The 22,293-nt window shown below is 43.8% G+C and overlaps 1 protein-coding gene across 1 annotated transcript; it reads left to right on the plus strand.

Annotated features, from left to right (window-relative positions):
- The first annotated feature begins 1,159 nt into the window (after positions 1–1,159).
- On the plus strand, positions 1,160–21,726 carry CYP97B3 (cytochrome P450, family 97, subfamily B, polypeptide 3). Its single transcript, XM_086496545.1, has 14 exons — positions 1,160–1,445; positions 2,388–2,577; positions 2,721–2,828; positions 16,254–16,338; positions 16,502–16,740; positions 17,793–17,966; positions 19,321–19,368; positions 19,452–19,511; positions 19,632–19,718; positions 19,822–19,910; positions 20,018–20,109; positions 20,720–20,781; positions 20,886–21,035; positions 21,176–21,726. Exons 1-14 carry the CDS (start codon positions 1,297–1,299, stop codon positions 21,440–21,442), a joined length of 1,800 nt encoding a protein of 599 aa, XP_086352671.1. The 5' UTR covers positions 1,160–1,296; the 3' UTR covers positions 21,443–21,726.
- Positions 21,727–22,293: the final 567 nt, after the last annotated feature.

Below are 22,293 nucleotides of genomic sequence, written 5' to 3' on the forward strand. Positions count from 1 at the left end.
TGGTGCCCTACAGTAGTAGGAGCTACCCTACGCTTCGAGCTGCCTCTCCTATCCTCCCAGGACCTCCTCACAAAAGCAAAGTGGAGGCAACAGACAGTACTCAACAAATTCAAGGCCTCCTTTGACATCACCATTCCCACCTTAGAGATGTTCCATGCTGTGACTCTTGCTTTGCAGTGACCTGTTCAGGTTTCTCAAAGAGAGGCACTTTGGTTATGCCTTTTTATCGACTCTCTCTCTCTCTCTCTTCAAAACGAAGAAGCAATTGAAGAGAGAGAGAGAGAGAGAGAGAGAGAGAGAGAGAGAGGTGGATAACTACTTCAACAAGCCCTCCATCATTTGTGCTAACTATGAAAACAACTAGTTAAGGTCATGTAGGCACAACTTAATTGATTTTTTTTTTCACAACTTATGAATACCATGCATGTCATGGTAAGAGCAAGTGAGACCCGTCGAAGGCGGGTCCCGTGAGCTAGTTAATTATTAAGCATGTCAGATATGTCTAGAAGTGTAACCTACATATCTCAGAGCCGTTTTTTTGGAGTGGTGGCAAGCCATAATATTAATCATATTAATTGGATCAATCACCTCAAGGTTTTGGGGCTAGATAGGTAAACCAATTTGATGTATCTTATGGTTAAGCCTGCCATTGTATCGATAGAGCTGAGAAGATTGACATCTCGAAAAGTTTTCCCGTGATTTGAACAATTTATCAGAGTCACGTGGATGTGCCTTGCACATTGAAGGCCAAGTGAAGTGAACTTGATGTGCATTGCACTTTGAAGTCGAAGTGGCTAGCATGTGGGAGTCATCAGCTAGTGAAGTGACGTTATGCATGATGTCTTTTTGAATTGGTCGATAGCCATTGTTCATGCTCTTTTGGCTATCGAGCTGAACGTGTTACCATGGATACGTTGGTTTGAAGAGGGGTGTTGCAATGGTGCCAACTTGTACTAACATAAATTGGAGCCTAGATGACTTCCATTATTTTATGATTACTGGGACTACATGGCTAAACCACTTCCAGATTTTTTTGATCGAGCAAGCGGTTTGGTAAAGACTACGAGGATGAGTAACCTCCTGTTAACCCTTGACAACTCGAAAAGCAGTTTTCTATGTGCTTCCACTAACACATTAAAGTTGATATATGGCATTTGCTTTGAAAGTCAGTCCCCAAGGGCCCAATGACTTCCCACTCCCCATGAAGGCGCTCACAGTCAATTGGTCGGCCATGATAAGTGATATTGGCATCGCCAACCTTCTCTCTCGCCGTCGCCAATTGTAAGCTGAGGAGATATGTCTGCATTGCTCAATACAAGCTTCTCCCATAGCACCTGCACAGCTGGTGGCCTCAAGGTGGATGAGGGTTATGCCTCCTCGTTGCAGGTCATCCGCACAAGGGCATACCGCTACAAGAGAACATGTGAAAAGCTCCACTTAATCAGGTACTCGATTCTTGTGCTTAACGGTCTCTGCATCATCTCTATTTTTTGAAGGGGTTTTTGGGTGAACACTTGCTCAGAAAGCCTTATGGCAGCAATGCGTGGCTTATCACAAGGAATAATCCCTGGATTGAACACCTCGTAGAAACCTCCCTGCATTCTAGTACGGTTTCCAGGTCGTTGACTTCGATGGCAATCAAGCTTCACAATGGGGCAAGATTTATGTATCAATTTCTGTACCGTCTTCTTTAGGATCATTGAGGAGCACTCTTGCTTGATTGAAACTAAAGCCCATTGTTAGCCCAATTTGTCATTTTGAGGGTCTCAATGCCCTTAAGCTTATGATGGTGCGTTCAATGTATATCCATAACTTTTCTTTTATCTATTTGGCCTAGATTCTGTCATTTTGAGGGTCTCAATGCTCTTGAGCTTATTGCATACTCTGATGTTGCGTTCAATACATATTCATAAATTTTCTCTTACTAGAATCTGTCATTTGGAGGGTCTCAATGCTCTCAAGCTTAGTGCAAACTCTCATGGTGCGTTCGATGCATATGCATTTTCTCGTATTTTTTTGACCTAGATTTTATACTGAAGCCTCTTGGATGATCTTTCAGAGAATATATGACTGCGGATAACAAAGAGCTCTGGCAAAAAGAGCTTGCTTGTGCGATGTAGCTCTGTTTTTGGAAAATAGGGTAAAGCTTAAGTCACACATATAGGGAAGCTATGTTCAATCTAGGACTTGGGCGACAGGTTAAGCTTTAGTCTCATAGCTTAGATGTTTCATGTGTTAGTCATCCTTCTGTTTGAGTCCATATTGGACTTTTCTGCATCAGTCTTTGGGATTGTCTAGTTGCCTCCTTGCTTTGGGATGCCATAATTTACGACGCTGATTTATGTATCAAGGTTGCCCTGCCTATGTATAATTTTATCAATTAACAGGTCCCAAGCAGGGCAGAATGATGTTAAGAAGGGGAAAGTTGAACAGCGAACTCTTCTTGATAACGCAAGCAACCTTCTCACCAACTTGTTGAACCAAGGGACCCTTACAAATATGCCGGTTGCGGAAGGTGCAGTTTCGGATCTTTTTGGGAGACCCCTTTTCTTTGCACTATATGACTGGTTCATCGAGGTTAGGATTTTTTCTTCCTCTCATGGATTCTTCTTTGATCATAAGACTAGTGCAATGTCTTTTTCGCCCCATCCTGAAGGGAGCCTGTCATTTTGGTTTGGAACAGAGTTCGAGCTTTATATTTCAAATGTTTTCCTCTGCAGCATGGTCCTGTTTACAAGCTCGCATTTGGACCAAAAGCATTTGTTGTGATCTCTGACCCAGTTGTGGCGCGACACATCCTTCGTGAAAATGCTTTCGGGTATGACAAGGTAGTCTGAAATGTCAGCATCTATTTCTCTGGTTTTTAAGGACTTCAGAAATTATGAGTTCTTTGGTTGTAATGGATGGAAGGATCTTCATTACGAAGACTTTGAATTCTTTATCTTGTGAGCTAGGATAAGTGTAAGGAAAGAATGAATCCTTGAGTCTGTTTTTTTGCACAAGGACAGGAACAGTACTTTTTGCGTTTGCAACATTTGCTCTATGAAATGCAACTACCAGGTCGTTGTGAAAAAGACTTTCGCTACCAATGAAGCCTTGAGCTTATGAACGAACCATCTGATAGGTACTTGGTCTTGTAGACCCACTTGACACTAATGACCTTCCCCTTGATTGGATTGGGGATGAACTGCCTCAAATAATTTCTTTTGATGGAATCAAGCTCTACCTTCATGGCCTCTTTCCACTTCGGCTGTGCAAGGGCATTCTCAACTGAAAGGGGTTGTGCATCTTTGACATTGAGGACATCGGGGCATATCTTTGACATTGAGGACATCGGGGCATAGTTCACTTGTAAAAGGTGCTGCATATGTCTCAATTTTTTTTCAATCGTCAAGACCGCCTCATAGTACTTGGAATCTGGTGGAAAATTATTGGTAGATTCTTGTGGCAACTTGACTAATTTACCCTCATTATCGGGAGCATCAGATATCTCCTCCTCATCAACAACACTATACATCAACAACACTATACAAGAACCTTCATTAACTGTATCACTAGCAAGAGATTGCTTATCAACTTCTGGAGCTTGAAGACTACGAACCGGAGAAGAGGGTTGATCATATGGAGGAGAGAAATTATCATCAGGATCACCAAGAAGAGGTAATCTGGGGATAATTTGGAAGACCTAAGAGCCAAAGCCCCCTTGAAAGGAACATGCTCGTCGAAGACTGCATCAGGGCTAACCATGATCTCCTTCCACTCTGGATCAAAGTCGATAGCCCTTGGAAAGATTTGTAGCTGACAAATTTTTTCCGGTTGGACTTGGAATCAAACTTTTCCCTTTGCTCCCTTGACAATGGACTAGGAAACGGAACACGCGAACAAAACATGACGGCGATCTTCGACTCATATGAGCTTGGAGGCTTTGTCATCACAACCAGCTTGGACATCCAAGACGGAAATCTTTAAGAACATGCAACATTGTGGCCCTCTTGCCGGTGACGATCCTCCCTCCCCCCTTGTGCGCAGACAGCGCTTAAAATCGTTGCTGCGTTTTCTTCCCCTCATTGCCGACAACCCCCCTATTTTCCCTCCCTTGGTGACTCAACCTACAAAGGCACCCTCAATTTCTTTAGGGGTGAAGCCTAGAGAATGGCATCAAAGGAATGTTGTTTCCTCTTGATCAGCTTTGGGAGGTGTGTAAGAGGTTCACGAAGGGCAACAAATTCTGGATTGGCTTTGGGTAGACGGGTAGATGACTTGCAAGAGCCTTGATGGTGTTTTGGAGCGGCTTGGAAGGAGAGGATTTCGAAGCTCAAAATTTTTGGAGAGTTTGTGGAACTGCTTGGACTTTGCTGCTACCCTTTTTGGAGTGCGAGAAGGGATCACTTCCAGATCTAGCAACTTCAACATGCCCCCCCCCTTGCTCGAGCGCCAGCGACAGACCGAACGGCGATGACTACTGGAACTTGACTATGCGACTTTGGTTCACGCGGAAAGGCTTATGAGACATAGTCGACTGCTCGAAGCTCCATCCTACGAGGGATCCCAACAACAAGTACACACGCCTTCAAGATGAAAGTATCAAACATCATGTGTTGATTGGGATGCGAGTAATGCGAATGCAATGTCGGCCATTGTGGAATCTCTTATTAAGGAAATTTCTCTAGCCATACAGACTTTGAAGACTGCCAACAATATCTGGTTCAAGCTTGTCGGAATGTTTGATCGGGATTCTATGATGCAAGCAATCACCCTTCTTGGACAGTCAGTTGCCATGAAGTTTCCAACCGGAAGTTCCATGCAATCATTTCTTTGAAGGCTAAGGTTATTTATGATCAACTATTGGCTATGAAAAGTGCAGTGACTGTTGCTAAATTGGCTTTATCTGACAGGAAAATAATTCTAAATGAATTATTGGATTTATAAGTGAGGGTTTTCTTGTTTGGAACACCAGGAAAATTAATTCTAAATGAATTATTGGAATTTTAAGTGAGAGTCGTTGGAGACGTCCGAGTACAGAGTATTCCTAGTGCGTCATTCAAAGTAATGACGGGATCACTAAGAACGAGAATATCTGTAAGGCCACTAGGAACGAGTACTTCTGATGTGTCACATTGGATGGGTGACAGGGAGCATCGGAAAGAAGTATCCGACCATCCGGGAACGAACATCTCTGATGCGTCATAGGATGGGTGACATAGAGCATCGCGAAGGAGATTGTACCGTAAGTTCGGTAGGAAAGGACTAAGTGATGGGTATTCCTAATCCGTCACAAGGTGGGTGACGGGTGCATCGGAAAGGGAATATCAATAGTCAGGAGGAAATTCGGAATTGTGTTAGAATTGTGCACAAGGAAAAGCAAGCACTTGAATGAAGATGGGTTCAGAGGAAACTTTGAGAAAAAACAGATGCTTTTTGAGAAAGCGGGATTGCTTTTCGGGAAAGCAGATGCTTTCCCGCGAGGAAGTCTATGTCTGCATTGCAACTATGCATGTGATTGCATCCAGGGACGTCTGGAAGTGCTGTGAAAGCATTGTTTTTAACTTATAAGGTTTTATTGAGTTTTTGGGCAGATTCAGACCATTTTTAAAGGTGACCGGTTGCCCACTTAATAAGTGGGCAGCCTACAATTAAATAAAGCAGTAAAAACCAGCCATCGAATCTTCTCTCTCTTTTTTTTGGAAAAAAAAAACCCGGTCGCGATCTTTACGCGAGCAGCCAATGCTCTGCTATCTTTGTCGTGGCCAGGGAGCTATAAAAGCATCTACACGCTCTCTCCCAGAGAAAAGACCAGTTTTCGCAAGGAGAAGATGTTGTTGCAGATTTCATCTGCAAAGAAGACGTTGCCGATGATGCCCATGGCTGCCCCAAGTGTACCAGATGTCGCCAAGACCCAGTGCGCGAGTTCCCTTGCGAAGAAGTGCCTACGAAGCGTGTTTCTATCGCGACAAGTTACTGTTTTTCTTCGTTTTCAACGCATAAACGTCGTAGACGGGGCTGATTTACGAGAAGGAACCCGAGAACACACCTCTTTTGTGTGTAGGATTGGAAGAGAGGATTTTCTCTGTAGAGATCTCTTCCGGGGAATTGCTTTTCAGAACCGAATTGCGTTTCGAGCGTCGAGACTTTGAAGGTAACAATTTTCATGTTATGAACTCTGAGTATTTGTTTGCAGGTGTACTTCCTCTTAGTGAGGGAGTAGAAGTAGAGGAAGACATGAGCCTCTGCAAGAGAAAGCGGTCTAAGGAATTAGAGCCAGATCAGCCCAAGGGTTTCGTACCCAAGTTTGGGAAGCAGATCCACGGATCGAAGAGAGGTAGACTCTCGAGATGTGATCCGGAAATTGAAATTCCCAAGGGAAGGACTTCGTGTCCAGGAAAGCGGAGTTATTCTGCAGGAAGAGGACTCTGGAAACAGAGTTAGAAAAGAGTTGCAGGGATGCCATACCCTGAGTCTGGAAGGTGAGGTCCAGAGGCGAGAACCTTGATTCTCGAGGATTTGGAATAAGGAACGGAGTTCCTTGGAATAGGGTTTTGCCCTAGGAATAGGAAGCCAAGGCTTCCAGGAACCATCAAGTCTTATTCTAGAACGAACGTGGTAATACGTTCGTTTCAAGTGCTTGTATAGACTTCTCCTCAATAATGAAGATACTATTACGGGGGGGACCAGCCCATCTTCTGGTCCCAGTACTGTGTCGATCTTCTCACTCTCTCTCTCTCTCTATATATATATATATCCTTTGGCTTCAATATTAACTGATAAATTTTATTTATCCGAGTATATTTTATATTGCTATGTGCTCCTGTTTGTGACAGTGACCAATACTCAATTAGCTGCTTTGGTACTCACGAAGTTGCCTAAGGCGTAGAAACGGTATCTAGGACACTTCGGCTACAAATCACAAAGGAAAAACTGGAATTTGATGATCTCAACTCATTTCTCATTGAGGAGGAAACCGTGCTAATAACTTAAGGAAAAATCCAGATTTCTAAGAAAGGTGTTGAAGCACTTGCTGCTTCGGATTCTAGAGAGAAGACCAACAACCGTTGTTACAATTGTGGGAAGCGTGGTCATTTGTCTCAAGATTGTTGATCCAAAGGCAACGACAGAGACTCTACAAAGGACAAAGGCAATGGCAAGCATAATGAGGAAACAAGTGATAATGGCTTAGGGAAGGAAAGTAACGAATCTGCTGGTGTGGTGGAGACTACGCTGGCAAGGACTTCTGCTTTCTAGTCAAGTGGAGACTGTTGCCTCCAGGAGCTTCAGCCAGGGAGAGGCTTGTGAGTGGAAGAGAGGGGCAAACAGTGCTTCCTAAAAATAATTTGGACCCTTGTGTTGGAGTTCAAGTTATCGGTATTTGAACCCGTGGGTCGGAGTTCTAGGCACATACATCTGGCAGGGAACGAAGCAGATTGTCACAAATTGATGACGTGGTAGTGCCCACACACACACATGCTGATGTGGCAGCCCAGATTTTGCGTCGGAAATTACGTTGATGACGTGGCAGTTCGTACGTTGTACGGATCTCCACAAATTACATTGGCTGATTTTCACTAGCAGCCTTTGGGCATAATGATTTTGAGTTGGAGCTTTAAATTTTAAAAGATTTTGGGGCTCTGCTTTTGGGGATCCCTTGTACCAATAAATATGTGGGCTAGGCCTCATTACTCAGAGCATCTGGACGCAGAGTCTGAGAGTGAGCGTTTGCCTACTCTCTTGTATTTAAACACAGATTAATATAAAAAGAAATATCGAAAGGGGCGCCAGTCTTTGGGGCCAATACCTTTGGGCACGGAACTACGCCGGGGCTTGTCGACTTGTGAACTGTTTTGAAGTGAATCTCTGTTGTGTCGCGGTAGAGTCTTGACTTGGAATGTCCAAGTTTGTTACAGTGGTATTAGAGCACGGTCGATTTCTCTTTCTACCGGGAAATCCGATCCTTTTTTCGCGGCACTTATGGATTCCAACAAGAATCAGTCGACCTCTTCTGCATCTGCGAATGCAGGAGGAGATCACGGAAAGATTCTCATGATCAAACAGAGGAAGAGTACTGCCCACCTCAGCCTACTCAGTTCGAGATTGAAGAGATGGAACGTCGACAGCTAGTTGACGAGGCAATAAAGTAGATGATGAAGGATCTGAAATTTTCAAAATTTTTGTCTCAGCAATCCATCGCAGAAGTGCACACCCAGTGGCAGAAAGCCATAGAACCACCCATCAAACCGGCAACCAAGAAACCTCCTTCTCCGAGGATGTTTACAGAGCAAGAATTACAAGAGGTGGTTCAGATACAGATCAACCGCCTTTTGGATGCAAACAACAAATCCAAAAAGCAAGAGAAAAAGCACAAGAAAGGGACTGACTTCCCGGGTTATCGGGTCGTCAATCTTCTTTTGCATCGGCAAGAAAGCAGAAGAAGCGTGTACGATTTGAAGGACTTCCCAGTTCTTCTTCTTCTTCTTCTTCTGACAGTTCTTCTAGCTCTTTTGACTCGAGCGAAGAGACAAAAAAGGCAAAAAGCGAAGCAAAAAGCAACGCTTTGGAAAGGGCAAGAAAAAGGCAAAGAAACCTAGATTTCGCCCAGTTTCTGACAATTCTACAGAGGAGTCATCCTCAGATAGTTTGGACTCCGGCGATCACATGTTTTATGCAAAGAAGAAGCATTTTTACAGAGCCAACCAATATGACTTTCTCGAAGATAAAAGCAAGAAAGTAAAAGAGTTCAAAGAAGGTGGACAGTCGATTAAGTTTGACTCCTTTTCTGGGTTCCGAGATGCTCCGAGGGCTTTGGCCTTCATTCAGCAGTTTGACATAGATTTCTCTTGAGGGCATTACTCAGAGCACTCCAAGATTACACTGTTTTACTGCTCGGATTCGAGTGCCGACTGGCCCGACCATCTGGTGGCGACCTGTCCTTCCCGATTGCGGGTGAAACTCTCGGTCGTTGGCCGTTTCACACTGGACACACAATGTCCGGCCATTTGTGACTTCAAAAAGAGGGTCCCAAAAATTAAATGAAAATCAAGGAAAAGAAACCAACAACTAAGGTTAGTGGTTGCCACAGCCTCGTGACATACCCCCCTCTTTAAATTGCAAACGTCCTCGATTGCATGCCATATATTTGTCCACCATGTGAGCGCATTGCCTTTCAAGAAATTGGCAACTTTCCTGACCTTAGAGGCCTTTGTAAAATTCCCTCTTGCATAAGTTGTATCAAATTGCTGGAGGAAAGTAAGAGCCTTTGCCTTATCCTCAAAGGTGCTGAAAGTGTCAAGCTTTACCGTTGCACCGCCTTCTTTGTAGGCTTTTGGCTTTTCTAGTGCCCCCAAATTGTCATAGGGAATTGTCTGCAACATGGGCACTGTAATCGGGATCATCGGCATTCCTTGGCCATTGACATTTTGCGTCATTGGTGCCATATATGGCTGCTGTCCAGAAAAACCAGCCATGCCAAAATTGCCCCGTGGCACCCCAAACTCGCCCTGATTGCATTGAAACCCTTGCTGCATGCCAATACTACCATACATGGGGTTCAGCATCGTGCCTTGCATACCCCCAAAAACTGTTCCTGGCATTTATTGTTGGTTTCCACGCGCATAACCAGCCATACTTTGGAACATGGATCCACCCCTAAATACACAGGATGTACCGTGGGTGTTGGAAAAACCTGATGCATTCCGTGGAAACTCGTTCCCTGTCCATTTAATGCAACATACGGACTCTCAAAGGTGGCGGGCTGAACTGGCAAAGCCTGTGGAATAGGCGTCTTAACCACCTGTTCATGGACAAAAGGTACTTGTCTTGGAGCCCCACGTGACTCCGCAACATGTGAGTGCTCCCCATCCTGCTAAGGCATGCAAGGGACCTGGGCTTGAGCCTCAATAGGCTCTACTGCATGAGGCGGTTTCCTTGTCTGTTGTGACATTGACGGCGCTTGCAGATATTCCATAAACCTAGGATTCTGCACCAACCGAGAGAGCACATTCACAGCAGCAACCAACTGTGCCTCGTCTAGTTGCCCAGCCATAAACCCTTGACCTTGTGGAGCATTCAAATCAACAAAAGGTACAGACAAGGGTGGCCGTGAACTTTCGCCAACCTCGAACATTGGAGAAATAGCTTGTCTGTCCTGTGAAGAGGAACCCTCTTCTTTAATGAGACAATTCCCTTGTAAATTGGACGAGTTTTCACATGAGAAAACTCTCCGTTTTCGCATTCCTTCGCGATGGAACTGTGCGTACCTGAAGGGGATTAGCAATTAGCTAATCCGGTTCTTGTACAGAAGGCTCTTGCCTTGGCAAACACGCATAAAACCCCAAGAATTGTACATGGTCATGTGAGAAACCCAACTAGTGGGGCATTACCATATGTGCAAAGGGGAGAGAGATGCGTGAGAGCAAATCGTCGTGCTATACAGAGCAAGGGAGAAGGCAAGCTTTCCATAAAAGCTGTGATCACTTGCACCCGCACCCACCACTCATACACACACACACACTGTAGTACACTTATGGGCAAAAATCAGCGCTCTCTTGAAATGGGTGCCCCTCTTGCTGATGCTTCTGGCAAATGCATCTGGAGCCACCATGTGTCCAATTTGCCTCTTTTGAGATAATTTCCTAGTAACCACCGACTTATAAGTGTAATGAGGTGGCCTAAATGACTTTGAACTGAGCCTAGAGACTGTTTTACTGCTCGGATTCCAGTGCCGGCTGGCCCGACCATCTTGTGGCGACGTGCCCTTCCCAACTGTAGGTGAAACTCTCGGCCGTCGGCCGTTTTACACTGGCCACACAATGTCCGGCCATTTGTGACTTCAAAAAGAGGGTCCCAAAAATTAAATAAAAATCAAGGGAAAGAAACCAACAACTAAGGTTAGTGGTTGCCACAGCCTCGTGACATGAGCTCGAAAGCATTAAGGAGCAGGTGAAACTCTACGGGAAGAGAAAGAGTAGAAGGCACGGACAATCTCTTCATGAATGGAGCATGTATCAAAACACAAGAGAAGGTTCATAAAGCTGAAAAGTGGATCGAGGACGGAAAGAAAGGAAAAGATAAGATGCTTGAAGTGATAGCTACATCCACTATCATCAATATGACAATTGAGGAGGAGCAAAAGAGAGAGACTAGAGCCCTTCATGTGCGTGTTACATGTCTCAAAGACACTGGAAAAGTAGAAGAAGAAGTGCAAGAGCTCTTGAAGCACATGGGTATTTTTGAACCCACACACATAGGTGCTTGGAGAATTGGCAAGAAGGGAAGTGATGAGAAAGGAAGGCCCAAGGAAAGAGCACTGAGTATACGTTTCCCTACGCTAGAAGCTAGGAAGGAATTCCTGAAAAAGAAACCAACACTCAAGAAGCAAACTGGGATATTTTTGGGTGATGACCTCATTCTAACACAAGTCGCACACAAGAGTTGATGCCGGAGATCAAAGCCGGCGAGGGAGAAAGGGAAAATTTCTTTCTACAGGGGAGGGAGAGTAGTGGTGTTGGAAAAGCGCACCGCATGACGGTGCGAGACCTATGGGACTAGCCATAAAATGGCAACATGGAATTGTAATGGATCAATGAAGCAAGATGTAGGCGCATTTGAGGATAGCTTTAATGGAAGAGACATTATTTTTTAGTCGGAAGCGCATCAGGCTCCGGGCGGCACATTACCTAGAGTGATAGGATACCATTGGGAGACTAATTATAGGCAGGATGTGAGATCAACACATAGAGGACGGGGGTCAGGAGGTGTGGCAGTCCTATTCAGGGAGGAGCTCAACCCCCTCATTTGTATTGTTCGGACCAGATATATGTGGGTCAGAGTGAGAGTGGAGACAAGGAGGCCAATCTACATTGCAATATGCTATTTTGCCGCCATCACATCTCATTATGCATCGCCCAAGGGGTAGTCACTCTACATGATATTGGATGAGGACATATGGGGTTTTGTAGGGATGAAGATGTCATTCTTTTGGGAGACTTGAATGCGAGGACGAGTCAGTCTCAGATAGCTTTCTACGATACCTCAGAGGTAATGTTGAGAGAATTGGATGTCAGTGAAATGGGATTGCTAGGTGTTTGCAGGATGAAGATCACACTGGAGATGGGGGATATCTGATAGATTTGGGGACTGCACATGGTGAATGGCCTCCAGAGATTTCTAGCGTTGAGTGGATTCACTTGTTTTCCTTAAAGACATGGAACTAATACAATGGATTATGTTTTGGCTCAGCCTAGTTTCATACTCTCTTTATCAGACTCATACCTGATACACTTTTACTTTAGAAACTGATTTTGTCTACATAGATGGTATCTACAGACGCTTATGCACAAAGAATACGGGGAGATCTCTAGGGGAGCTCACTTATATATTGCCAGAGACACTACATTGTACAGGATGTAGAAACAAAGGCATACCCACACACTGAACCTGGGCAGTGACGACGTTTTGGAGCATACCCTAGAATAGTTGGTATGATGAGGAGTGCAGAGAGACCAGAGCCCGACTTCAGAGGGAGGTACTTCTAGGGGAGGGCTTTGAAGTTTGGACCATTGGCTAGAGTCATGAGAAGGTAGACAATTGAAGACTCAAAGCCTTAAGACATTCCTGAAGTTATAGTAAGGCGGACAAGCAATGGACATCAAAAGAGATTCTAGTAAGAAATTTACAGAGTCATCCAAAAGACAATGTACAAGCAGTGAAGCAAACAAAAGCAAAAACGACAACCAAGAACGCACCAACATTGACAATCAGGTCATGTCAAGGACGACATGAATTCGGAGGGGGGAGTGTTGACCCATGGGTCAACAGTACGGCATAACTCAATTTTCGTACCAAAGTCTTATTTTTTGAGAGTTATGAAATGATGCGGATTATGGTTAAAAACATCGCGATTGGATTCAGTCTGCACTTGGAGCTCAACATGCTGGGTAGGGGAATCTTCTTGGTGCAGTTATCGGATGTCTTCAGTACATACTCTTCTTGCTCGCTCCCCTATCATATCTGGGAGTAGACTGTTGGTACTCGATTGATGGACCCCAGAGTTTGATGTGGAGGAGTTTGATTGGAATTGGAGCTGATCTCTTGAGACAGCTAATTCCAGTGTTAGAAGATTTCAGCTACTAGTGTAGGAAGATTTCAGACAGTAGACTGGACAGGAATCAGAAACTAGACAGGAATTTGGATGTTGAAATGAGAATCAAACATATGTACTGGAATTAAGGTTCAGATTCAGATTCAGAAGACTGGACGAGAAGTAAGTATAACTGGAATATGTTCCATGATTGGAATTACAGATCGAGATTACAGCGACTATGATTTATAAAGAGAAAGTACAACCGACAATACTGCCAAGGATTTTCAAGTACAAGTATAGCCAAGGTGCTAACCCAAATGATAACAATTAACAGCGCAAATGATAACCCTAATTTCTGTCAGAAACCTTAATTGTTGAAGCCCTAATTTTGGAACCCTAATTGCTGAAACCCTAATTCTGGAAACCCTAATTTCTGAAACCCTAAAACCTGCAAACCCTAATTCTGGAAACCCTAACCCTAAAACTGCAGAAACCCTAACCCTAACCCTAAGGGCAATAGACTGATTTCCGAAATTTGCGCTGGCCGATAACGTGGCAAGCTGTACGGATTTCCGTGACTTACGCAGGCAGCTTTTGGGCATTGCTTTTTGGCCAGAAGCTTTTGAGTTTGAAAACATCATGTAAACTGCTTTTTGGACCAGAAGCTTTTGATTTTGAAAGCTTTTCATGTAAACTGCTTTTTAGGCCAAGGGCCTTTAAATATGAGGCTAGGGCTCATTCTCTGGCATGCTTCCTGGAGAAGGTGCAGAGTCTGGAGTACCGGCTTGTACTTCGATGATGCAATATAAAGAAATACCGAAAGGGGCGCCAAGGTTTGGGGCCAATACTCTCTGGGGTGGAATTTCCCACTCCGTGTCGCGTGTCGTCTCTCTCTTTCAGTTCAGTTGTTATTGAAGTGCTAAAAGTTTGTTCAGTCTGTTCTTTTCTATTGGCATGTGGTGCCCGCCTTGTGACAATGCTCTGATACCACTGTCACAAGAAATTAGGGTTTCCAGAATTAGGGTTTCAGCAATCAGGGTTCCAAAATTAGGGTTTCAACAATTAAGGTTTCTGGCAGAAATTAGGGTTTAGGCCCCTCGGCCACATCTGTAAGTTGACTCCATTCTTTAGGCTTTGACAGGTCAGCAGTTTGTTACAATGGGTTGCATCACTCTAGCACCAATGGCCCCATGCCGAATTTGTTGAGAAGAGATCTACGTACTCATGTATCCAGTAATGTGGATATTTTGATGGTGCAAGAGCACAAATTATCTGAGCAGAGATTTCATGCATGTAGGAAGCTATTTCCTAGAAATTCATATACATATTGGGAGATAGCAGTAGGGGATCATCAGACAAGTGGTGGCGTATGTATTTCTGTGGGTTCTCGATGGAGGAATTCTGTTAGAGGTCATGGTACTCTAGTTCGAGGCCGGGCTATGTGGATCTCATTGCAGATTGGTGAGAGATTACTTGGTATTCTATGCATTTATGCCCCGATTCGTGCTCGCTTGAGAGCCTTGTTTTGGGACCAGATTGCGCATGCATTACCTACTGTGGACTCTTGGATTATGGCAGGGGACTTCAATAATGTAGAGACATCTGGGGATTGGCAGTGTGTTGAAACCCTTGCTCTACCTTCTATTGCGAGATCGGAGCGTGATGCATGGGATTGATTATTTGTTTACACTTTTTGCAGAGGATGCGTGGCATGTTTCTTCCTTTGGCTGCACCTCCCAGTCCTTAAACTTTACTTGGGGTTTTCGGAGGCAGACTGGCAGGTTGCTTGAGCGCTTGGATCGATTTTATGTTGGGACATGGGTTGCTTCACTGGGAGGCATGATTACCATTTGGCCAGCCACAGTTTTGTCTGATCATGCTCCTGTCTCATTGCTTTTGCAGGTCCAGACATCGTCAGGGTAGGAGCCATATTCCTGATACTGTATTGCAGGATACTTCGCTGACCCACTCGCTACAGTTGATTTGGTCTGCAGATGTTCCTACTGCATGTGGTCCGGCTCAGCAGCTTGCTTCTTGCATTTGCTACATCATCTGATGTCTGTAGACATGTTGCAGGCGAGAGACGTAGAGATTTGTTTCGACGTGAGCGGCAGCTCCAGGATAGGCTTGCTTGTATACGGCGTTGGCTTGAGGATTATCAAGGCGATGCATTCCTGGGAGATAGAGAGACATACACTAGAGAGACACTCACTCAGCTTCAGCTGGAAAAGTCTGACTTCACCTATCATGCCTCAATATCCTCTTGCATTTCTTTAGTTGATAGGATGAACAAAGACTTTATCGCACATTTTCGAGAGCGGTCGCTTGGGACATCCTTACGGGCATTGCAGGATGGATGCCTAGGACACTCTACATATAGACTGCTTGCTCTGGCTTCAGACTATTATGAGCATAACGTATCATCTGCGTACTCTTGATCCAATAAATCTGGTTCCCCTTGCACTGGCATGTGAAGACCGTGCAGTGAAGGAGTCCTGCCACGCTAGTATAAAGACATAGCCTCCGCAAAGAACAAGAAAAAGTAAGGAGCCATAGGACATCCCTGTCGCACAGATCTCGAGAGGTGAAACCAGCGACCAATACGACCATTGATAGCAACTGCACTATAAGAAAATCTGTATAAGGAAGAAACCAGCGACCAATACGACCACTACTTTGGGTGCAGTTTGGTCTGAGCTTTTGCATACCTTGTGCAGCCAATGGGATTCTTCAGCAGGCCTCTCTAGGGCAGCAGAGAGGAGACGACATCAGCAAGTTGGCATATCTATGCCACATCATCAGTGTGACAAAAGTGATGAAAACACACTGAACGGAGACTATGCACCTCTACCTAGGGATAGGGGTCTGCCTCAAGCCAGCCTACTGGCCGGCACATACGTGGCTTGTACCGCCGGATAAGGTACGTTTAGCTCACATACGGCCAGGCACAGCCACCAAACAGCACTCACTCCCTAATCTGCTTTTGGGGGATATCTGAGCCACCACCGGACCGGAGGTGAAACTCTAACATAAGAAGCTTTTGCATCATGGATATATTCTTCACAGGTGTCATGTTTGATTTGCAATAGATTATTACATGTGTGCCGTTAATTTGCTCTTGGTCCTTACTTTGTTATTGAGATGCTTAACAGAGTTTCTTGCTGTGCTGATTTTTTTCCAGGGAGTACTTGCTGATATATTGGAGCCAATCATGGGAAAAGGCTTGATTCCGGCAGATTTAGATACTTGGAAAGTAAGGAGACGGGGTAAGGATGCCTTTTTAGCCTTGATAAGGAAGAGGCGTAATTATCGAGTCTCAATAGTGTCTTTGTTTTTAACAGCCCAGCTGATGCAGTTTAGAAGCTAATCAAGTTCTTAACGAGAGAACAATATATGCCCCTTTTGATTGTGTGTGCTACTTTTGACCAGCCATTGTTCCTGGATTTCACACTGCATATTTGGAGGCAATGGTAAATGTTTTCAGTCAGTGTACTGCCCGGGCTGTGAAAAAGTTTGAGACTATGCTTCTTGAGGCTGAAGCAAAGCAATCTGACGATTTTGAAGTTGACATGGAGCAAGAGTATTCCAGCTTGGCTTTGGACATTATTGGATTGAGTGTGTTCAATTATGATTTTGAATGCATAGCAAAAATGTCTCCGGTCATACAGGTATGTGTTTCTCTTAAGCCAAGCATTTCTGCTTTTATGATACAAAGAACGACACGTGTACGTAGGAGGCCACGGACATGTTTTGCGAGTAAAACGCTCATCGTGTTACATTTTTCTGTACTTTGTTAATGATTGCATATGGCCAAGATGACTGCTTTGAGGCAGAGGACATTGTGATTGCTCTCTATCACTACCATAATGGTGCAAAGCACAGAAGGTTGAGAGTATTGTTGGTGAGAGCCATTCTCAAAGAAAACACACCACCCACTCTCTCGTATGTCAGGAGATGGGAAGGGGAAAGAGCCAAACAGGAGAGCCTTATACAGCTTGCAAATGGAAACAAGAAAGGGTTTTGTCAGGATGGGACCTTTAATCAATTGGCCCCAGTACGATGGGGTTGGGTAGCAATGAAGTGAGAGCCATAGCTATGAGTGTCTCAGATGGTTCAATGCGAGGTATGGGTGCGGGCGATACATGAGCCCGTTTTAGTGTTCCTGTTACTTGATTAAACCTGATAGCGAGTACAACTGTCTGCTAAAATTGTAGGGCAAGCGACACTCTTATACCCCTTTGCTTCTCAGTGCATTTTAATTTTTCTGTATCAAAATTAATCACTTGAAATGGGAGACCCAAGTGAGACTTTTTGGTGTGCTGGACTAGCCATTCATGTGGTTTACGTGGCCTGCTTGCTTCATGTTTATTGAAAGAGATGGAGGATTTCCATGTTTGGAAAACTTTTCTAGCCTTGTGGTGACTTTGAGTGCTGGCAGGTCTTGAAGATTGTTAGAACTTGAACAATGAACTTTAAAAACAATCAAGGGCTTGAAGCAAGGAAATTCTCGTGGAGACTGATGGAACTTATCAGTTTTGGCCTTTGACGTTATTTTGATTGATTCTCCCAAAGCTTCCTAGTGTCAAAACTAAATCAGGCAATGACCGTCTGTGCTCATGTAACTGGGATGCCAAATAAGCATTGATGTAGACGAGTCAAAATTAGTTTATTCTTTAGGAGTGATCTGTTCAGCTTCTCAGCTCTAGCTTTTAATGTGTAGGCGGTTTATGGTACATTGTATGAGGCTGAGCACAGATCCACATTCTACATCCCATATTGGAAGCTACCCTTTGCGAGCTTGGTAGTCCCTCGCCAACGGAAGTTTCAAGAGGACTTGAAGGTGATTAATGATTGTCTTGATGGATTGATCAAGGGGGCACGAGAGACTCGCCAGGTTTGTTCTTCTCCCATGGTTGCATCCATTTGCGTGCCTAATGCCTAACCTCTCTTTTTCATACCATACGCTTGATACGCATTCCAGCGATCTGTTCATTTTACAGACAACATTGTTTAAACTTAAAACAGGTGTGGTGGTAGGGCCATACTTCATACTTTCTTATAGATTAATAGTGTCTTTGTAGGCTCCCTTGAAATATCTTTTGTGTGTATGTACATTACATACAAGGCTTTGTGCCAGTAATTATTTATATTTTTTGATGTTAAGGAGAAGATTAAAGATATCCTTCGCTTTACCTCTCCTTACTAGAGCAACTGTCTACAACTTGCTTTCATCATTTTGCATGTGTAGAGATATCATGTAGAGCTAAAAATCTGCTATCCACTCGTTTGGATTCTGTTTACCTATGAAATAAGGCCCATAACTCATACCGCACAATCTCTGCAAGCTTCAAATACTGCTTTTGCTTCAACCAAAGACCAATCAGATGATGCTTCTTTGTGGGGGCACCAAAAGATGGAAAGGGGGAATGGAAAACACACCCGATATACAAATAGTTGCCTCTCTATAGCTCAGGACACACTGCACCACGATCCGCTTTCAACCACACAATGAATTGCACAATTCCTCTCACACTAAGCACAATCAGTCTCAATTAGGCAGTTCAACATCACCGAGCAATGAAAATTTCTGCGACCCTCTTCCACTCTTTCACAATTTCTCTCTTTTGCACACGATAGACCACATTAGGGGATGCACACATGCACACCCATGGAATTGCACAAAGAAAAAGAGAGAGAGAGATAGATAGAGAGCATGAGATGACACAAAAGAGAAAATTTGAAGGCTTGTTGATTTGCATGAATTTGTTGTGTACAATGCTGGAACTTTCTCCTTCAAAGCTTGCTCTTCTTCTCCTCCGTTTGGTCTCCGTTTGGAGCTTCTTGGTGCTCCTCTTGATTCAAAAAACGCCAAAGAAAAAACTGCCCTTCTTTAGAGCACGATCTTCTTTTCTCCTTCCCAAAAGACCCTTAGTATTTGAGCCCAAAAACAGAACTCTCCTCTTCTCTGTGTCCTTGCGCCGTGCTTGCCCAAAAGCTCCCAAAAAAGCGTTTTTTCTTTCTTTGTCTCCTCTCAACTCAGGCTCCTTTCCATCTCTTTCCATGCACACTCCACATTGCATGCACACCCTCTACCAACCATTCAAGCAACTGTCCTTTGCCGAGCTCAAAAGGCGGGGCCCTTGGGTGCCCCGGTTGGGAATTGTTGTGATCAATAGTTGGTACACTCATTATTTTTTGTTACTTTTTTTGGTTGAAATGCCTGAATTTCAATACTGCGTGCAATGCAGGAGGAAGACATAGAGGCTTTGCAACAAAGAGATTATTCAAAGGTTAAGGTGAGTGCAGAGGTTGTTTTAGTAAGCCAGTGTTGACAAGGCAGATTTTTTGCTTAGAGTATGACTGTCAACTTTGGTGATAGGATGCAAGCCTATTAAGGTTTCTGGTTGACATGAGGGGAGAAGACGCGGATGACCGGCAGGTACAGATTGCCATTCCGATGGCCATGTATAAACTTCAGTCAGGGAGCATAACATATTTTCAAACTTTAACACCTCTGTGTATTCGGCTAGAAAGCTTCAAATATTGTTTGTGATGGCAGTTGCGAGATGATTTGATGACAATGCTTATAGCAGGACATGAAACCACTGCTGCCGTACTCACATGGGCCACTTTCATGCTTGCCCAGGTTCTGAAATTGAGCTTCCTCATTAATTTAATCGCCACTTATTCTAGGGTTCGGAATCTAAAAAGTAAGTCTTTATTGATCAAATAGTGAGTTTTTCTAACAGAATCCTGAGAAGGTGATGAAGGCCCAAGAAGAGGTGGACAATGTTCTCAAAGGAAGAGTTCCCACCTGGGAGGATATCAGGAATTTAAGGTTGTAGGGGGTTAGAAATTCTAGTTCGTGCCAAGGAAGACATTACATTAGCTGGACTTTCTTCTACTTCTGAATACATGCAATGTTTATGCTTTATTTGCACACAGATACATTCGCCTGATTGTTGCAGAGGCTCTGCGTCTGTATCCACAACCTCCCTTGCTTATCCGACGGTCTCTACAACCTGATACGCTACCAGGTAAGCATTAAAGGTGAACAAGTTCAGACTCGTATCTTGTTTTGCAGAATCTGTGTCTGTCTCTCACACAGTCTTCAAGGTTTCCCACAATGGATAGAGATCGTATGGCCTATAGAAGGCCTTGGTACGCTCCTGCATTCTTGCTAGCATTTGTGGACTACTGGATTAAGCTTGTTGTGAGCAATTTTGGATTGTTTGATTGAGCTTCTTGAATAGGGCCACAAGGCAAAGTCAATGTTTTGATGGATTGTTTAAGAGAAGCATTAACTAGGGTCTCTCTCTCTCTCTCTCTCTCTCTCTCTCTCTCTCTCTCTCTCTCTCTCTCTCTCCTCTCCCTTTTTCCTTCTTCTTCTTCTTCTTCTCTCTTTAAGAGTGGCATTAACTTTGGGGCCACACACACTCTCCCATTATCTTGTGTAGGCCATTGTCACTATTTTACCTTGTTTATCAAGTTATGTACTCAGCCTTTTATATTCAGTGCATTACGTACAAGGTCCAGTGACTAAGCTTTCTATATGCAGTGCATCACATAGAAGGCTTTGTGACAGTAAGTACTAAGCTTAGATATGCTGAGGCTTGTCTTCTTCATATATTTCTTTGTGCTCTGTAGGTGGTTTCAAGGGCGATCCAAATGGCTATGTGATCCCAAAAGGGGTGGATCTTTTTATTTCGGTAACTACTTGCGTGCTGTGCTGAATTTATTTTTTCAAGGCTTGCTACCGAGGCCCTATCAGATCATTCTTGTCTTGACGCTTTTCCTTCATTCTGTTTTGCAGGTGTATAATTTGCACAGGTCTCCTTATTATTGGGATAATCCAGAAAAGTTTGAGCCAGAGAGGTTCCTTGAAGAGAAGAGTGGAGATGACATAGAAGGTTGGGGTGGATTTGATCCGAAGAGAGGCCAGAATAGTCTTTATGCAAATGAGGTACTCCTGTTACCATTGCCTGTTTAGTACTATTAACTTGCCAATCTTCTCTACTAAGGCTTGTCTGCTGATACTACGAAGCTTCAAGTATAGCTTTCTGCTAATACATTTTTTGTGCTCCTTGATTGCTGCTTTTGCAGGTGATGGCCGATTTTGCCTTTCTGCCATTTGGTGGCGGTCCTCGCAAATGCGTGGGAGACCAATTTGCTCTAATGGAATCCACAATCGCTCTAGTGATGGTTATGCAAAAATTCAACTTTGAGCTTCGTGGTTCTCCTGAGGACGTAGAGCTTGTAACTGGTGCAACCCTTCATACCAAGTCAGGGCTCTGGTGCAAGCTGAAAAGGAGGCCAAATATATGCAGTAATGTTACATCAGTTGCTAGGGATAGCTTGGTAGTGAGCTGATGCACGAAGAAAGCTTAGTGAAGCTTATGATGTCCATGAGAGAGGGCGTTGTAGGACTTCTCCAAGAAGATAACATGCATCCATACATGACTGCAGAATGCAAATTGTACAAAAGGGGTGTTTCTGCATGTGTAGTACAAGTGCTTGCCATGGCTCCAAAGGTTTAGAAGGGTGCCACATATCTAGCTGTGTTTTCGGAAGGGATTAAAGGAATTTTGTTGTACTTCTAGAAAATTCTTTTGCAATCTCTTACAACTTTCTAATATCAATTAAGCTGTTTGTCACTGCAGTTCATTATCATTACACCCATAAAGAAAGATGAAGAGGAAGCTGCCCAAATTTGATATATTCAACAAATTGATTTCTCAGAGATATTCCCACCATTCATGAAAAGGACACTTGCAAGTAGAATGAAATGATCCTTTGTTGGTAGAATGTCGGTGGAGAGCAATTACCGATCGATACAAAACGGCGAAAGCTTACACAAAATTAAAAAAATGCAAGCAAAACAGCTAGCAGAAGATTTAGGGCAATCTATTGGAGGGGGGTAAGATAGATAAATGCTAATTTGTGAAGTCTCTCTAAATTAGTTGGAAAAATAGATAAAAGAAATGTGACTAGTATGTTGCGCACTACTCCAAGCAAGGGTAGGTTTGAATGTGGCTTAAGAGCATTGTGAACCTCCTCATAATGAATGAACATATGCTCATTTTGGCTCAGATCCAAAATGCAGAGAAACACAAAGTACTATTCCCAAAACGCAGAGAAACACAAAGTATTAGTGTTTACAAGTAAGATAGGGCTTTCCTTGCGCTTCCTGCTTTACAAAATTATGGCAGCTACAAGAGGGT

The sequence above is a fragment of the Adiantum capillus-veneris genome, chromosome 23 (assembly GCF_014529385.1).
Source record: "Adiantum capillus-veneris isolate H3 chromosome 23, ASM1452938v2, whole genome shotgun sequence".
Classification (NCBI taxonomy): Eukaryota; Viridiplantae; Streptophyta; class Polypodiopsida; order Polypodiales; family Pteridaceae; genus Adiantum; species Adiantum capillus-veneris.

Excerpts from the sequence above, each read along its gene's own strand:
- CYP97B3 (XM_086496545.1), top strand. The coding sequence starts at position 1,297 with ATGTCTGCATTGCTCAATACAAGCTTCTCCCATAGCACCTGCACAGCT. Across the intron at positions 16,741-17,792 it reads AAATGTCTCCGGTCATACAG|GCGGTTTATGGTACATTGTA; the intron begins GTATGTGTTTCT and ends TTTAATGTGTAG. Across the intron at positions 20,110-20,719 it reads ACAACCTGATACGCTACCAG|GTGGTTTCAAGGGCGATCCA; the intron begins GTAAGCATTAAA and ends TGTGCTCTGTAG.